Source organism: Pteropus vampyrus, unplaced genomic scaffold (assembly GCF_000151845.1).
Source record: "Pteropus vampyrus isolate Shadow unplaced genomic scaffold, Pvam_2.0 Scaffold28, whole genome shotgun sequence".
NCBI lineage: Eukaryota > Metazoa > Chordata > Mammalia > Chiroptera > Pteropodidae > Pteropus > Pteropus vampyrus.
In genome coordinates, this window is record NW_011888809.1 from 2,517,237 (window position 1) to 2,521,091 (window position 3,855).

The window sequence follows — 3,855 nt, forward strand, 5'->3', positions numbered from 1 at the left end:
AGAAGAATAAACACCTCTGTTATCATTTGTAGATGACATAATTTTGTAAGTAGAAATTCTAAAGCAATGTTTAGATAACTTCTTAGATGTAGTAATGAGCAAATAGCAAGATTAAACCAATCAATAAGAAAATTTTGTCTTTATACCGGTAATTGTGTAAAAATGAAAAATTGCTATTTACAATCTCCTTAAAAAGACATTGCTAAGAATAAATTTGAAAAGTTCCTTGTTATGTCTCTGAAGAAAATAATAAAACTTGGTTCAGAAATGTCAAAGAAAGATTAAATAAATGGAGAGAAAGACCATGTTCATGAGTTGGAAGCCAGAATTTTTTTTTTGCAAACAGAAGCGATTTTATTAAGTAAACTAGGCAGAGTAAGATACACTTAGAAGAAGGTTCATGCAGGCAGCTCAATAAAAATCGAGTGCAGGAAGACTGAATATTTTTAAGTTGTCTTGTTCTATTATTAATCAATAGATTCACTGTAATCCTGATCAAAATCACAACTTTTTTTGGAGAACTTGATAAAATGATCCTGAAATTTATATGGAAATACAAAGGTTAAGAATAGTGAAGACTTCTGTGGAAGAATAAGGTGGGAGGTCTTGCTCTATACTGGATTATTAGGCTTCTTAGGGTTAAGATAATTTGATATTGGTGGAAAACTTCACAAATAGACCAGTGAAACAGCCCAGAGCCACATATATGTGAATGTTTGATTTATAATAAAAGGCAGTGCAGTGCTAGTGGGAAAAGGTGACTTTTCAATAAATAATGCTGAGAAAATTGGCTGTTTGGTGAAAAAATAAAACTGGATTTCTCTTCATGTCATATAAAAAAATTCATATAACAATTAGATTTTAGATTCTTATTTGAAAGAGAATACAAATGCTTTTAGAAGATAATGTAGGAGAAAAGGTTAGAGTAGGCAAGTAGGGCTCAAATATAGTATTAAATAATTTGGACTTTATTTTAAACATAATAGGGGTTACTAAAGGATTTTGATCCAGTCGCTGGTAATTTTAGATTTTTAAAATAAAGTCAACTTTTGGTAGAGTTTAAGCTAGGGTGTAATTCTGTTTCTGGCCGTGTTTGAGACTTTGTCTTCCGATAACTGTACAAAACACTTAAAAATGCTGATAATGCCCATCTGTAATTGGAATATACTAAGGAAAAGTTTGATGTTAAATGTTAACTTGTGCTTAAGGATACTTATTTCTCACTCCTTATATATTGAGTGAGGCACTTTTGTCATTAATTGTTATTCAATAGAAAAGAATAAGCACAAATCTTCCCTATGCATATATACTGGGACTCTGGCATTTTGGTTCCATTTATAGATTTGGGGAACACAGGTAGAACAGTTTAGGAGCAAGAATGATTTCTTTAATATATTGAGCATATTGGAGAAGTTATTTCATGCAGGTGTTAGCAGTAAGAGTAAAGGGGTAGAAGTGAGAACAGTTGGAAAACAGTAGGAAAACCATTGTTACTAGAACTATGGTTTGTTATAAATGAAACATTTTTATTCAGTAATGTTTAAGTTATAGGTTAAAAATCTACTCTAAAATATGCACATTCTAAAGAAATTGTCTAAAAAAGTAGAACAGTAATGTAACTGTAATTCTGTAGGAACTCTAAACATAATATAAATTGTCAGAAATTAATTCCCCTCCCAACATTTCTTTCTCTTAAAACAGACTGTTGTATTTTTCTTTTTTAAAAACAGCTTTATTGAGATACTACTCACATAAATAGTTCACTCGTTTAAACTGTATGATTCAGTGGCCTTCAGTATATTTACAGAGTTGCGTAACCATTACCACAGTCAATTATAGAACATTTTCATCTCCCCTAAAAGAAACTTTGTACCCGTTAGCCATCACTCTCCAATTTCTTCCTCATTGCCCTCAAACCCTGGGCAACCACTAATATACTTTGAGTTTGTATAGATTTGCCTATTCTAGACTTTTCATATAAATGGAATCATACAGTTTGTGGAGTTGTGTGGGTGGCTTCTTTCAATTAGAATAGATGAAAATTGCAATGTTTTTCAAGGTTGATCCATGTTATAGCATCTGTTAGTACTTCATTTATTTTTATTGACAAATAGTATTTCAGTAAGGATATGCCACATTTTATTTATCCATTCATCAGTTGATGGACATTTGAGTTGCTTCTACTTTTCGGCTATTATGAATAAAGCTATGAACATTTGCGTACAAGTATTCTATGGAATTGCTGGATCTGTGGAAACACTTTGTTTAATTGTCGAAGGAATTATCAGACTGTTTTTCAAAGAGGCCCAACATTTTACAGTGTATAAGTGTTCTCATTTCTCCACATTCTTCTATACTATTATTATCTCTCTTTTTGATTATAATCATACTAGTGGGTTTAAAGTGGTTTTGATTTGTATATCCTTGATGACTACTTTTGTATATTTTCTGTGGAGAAATGTCTATTTAAATCTTTTGGCTGTTTTTAAATTCGGTTATTTTTCTTTTTGTTGTTGAGTTGTAATTGTTCTTTATATATTCTGGACCCTAAACTCTCATTAAATATATAATTTGCAAATATTTTCTCCTATTTAGGTTGCCTTTTCACTATCTCGATAGAGCTGTCACCTTTGAAGTAGAAAAACTGTTAATTTTGATGAAGTCCATTTTATCTTTTTTGTTGCTGCTGTATTTTAGGTGTCTACGAATGTGTTACTTGTGTACTTTTGAAAATTATCTCTGTACATTACTTAATCTTGCATTAAGATGTCATCGTGCTATGATTAACTTAAGACTGGAAAAAGTATAAACAGCAGTTTTTATAATTTTTTCTTTTTTTAGTTTTTAATTTTGTCTGAAAATTTTGTTACAGCTCAATAGTGTCAACCCTCCTTGCTCTCATGGATGGATTAGACAATAGGGGTGAAATTGTTGTTATTGGTGCTACAAACAGACTTGATTCTATAGATCCTGCACTCAGGAGACCTGGTCGTTTTGACAGAGAATTCCTTTTTAACCTGCCTGATCAAAAGGTAAGAGTTTCTGTTTTCAGTACATTAAGATTTATTTGTGATTCCATTATGAAACATATATACTTTGAGAGTGGTATTTTATGAATTCTCATTTTCAAAATTTTGTGCTTGTGGGATATCTTAGTTAATTCTTAAAACAATCTTGTAATTATTGAGTAATTTAGTCTTTCTAGAAAGTGACAATTTCACAAAATTTATGATTTTTGATAAGAGGAAAACCTTTGATTAGGTTACTATAGATGCTTACTTACTCTTTTCTGTAGTTCTCCTGATTGTTGTAATTATATTGTATGGCAGATTATATGTATCTATTAGCCAAAATAGCTTTGTTCCCATAAAAATAACATTTGTAGAGTATTGGTGGGTTTATGAATAAGAGCGCATTTTCATAAAAATGACCATAACGTCATATTTGATTAAAAGCAGCATGTTATTTATTATAGTTTAGTTTTTAAAAGAATGTGTAATTAAAACAGGACAGTATATAGTCATTGAGTTTATATGTTAAGTGTTATATGAAATACCAAGTTCTTTTTTCCTAATCCTACTTGAAATTTTTATTGGTAGTCTTGGTTTGACCAGTTTAATCATTGACTTGAGAGGGAACGACTAATGAAGAAAAGATACTGTATTTGGCAAGGCTTCCATCTAATTTAATTTGATAAGCCTATAAAATAAGCCTAATTATCAAATAAGCCTAATGATAACATTTATAACATATACCTATATAAATCTAAAGAAAGCAGAGAAGATGCTATATATAAATACATATAGATACACACCCGTCATTGTTTTATGGCTTTGATTTTAGATTTCTATGCAG

At 30.4% G+C, this 3,855-nt stretch overlaps 1 protein-coding gene across 4 annotated transcripts in view; it reads left to right on the forward strand.

The window, feature by feature from the left end:
* Positions 1-3,855, forward strand: part of ATAD2B (ATPase family, AAA domain containing 2B) — a 108,189-nt gene that overhangs the window by 38,709 nt on the left and 65,625 nt on the right. For all 4 annotated transcript variants that reach the window (XM_011356583.2, XM_011356581.2, XM_011356582.2 and 1 more), the window contains exon 14: positions 2,873-3,032. In XM_011356583.2, coding sequence (XP_011354885.1) covers positions 2,873-3,032 — 160 coding nt within the window. The remainder of the gene's footprint in view (positions 1-2,872; positions 3,033-3,855) is intronic.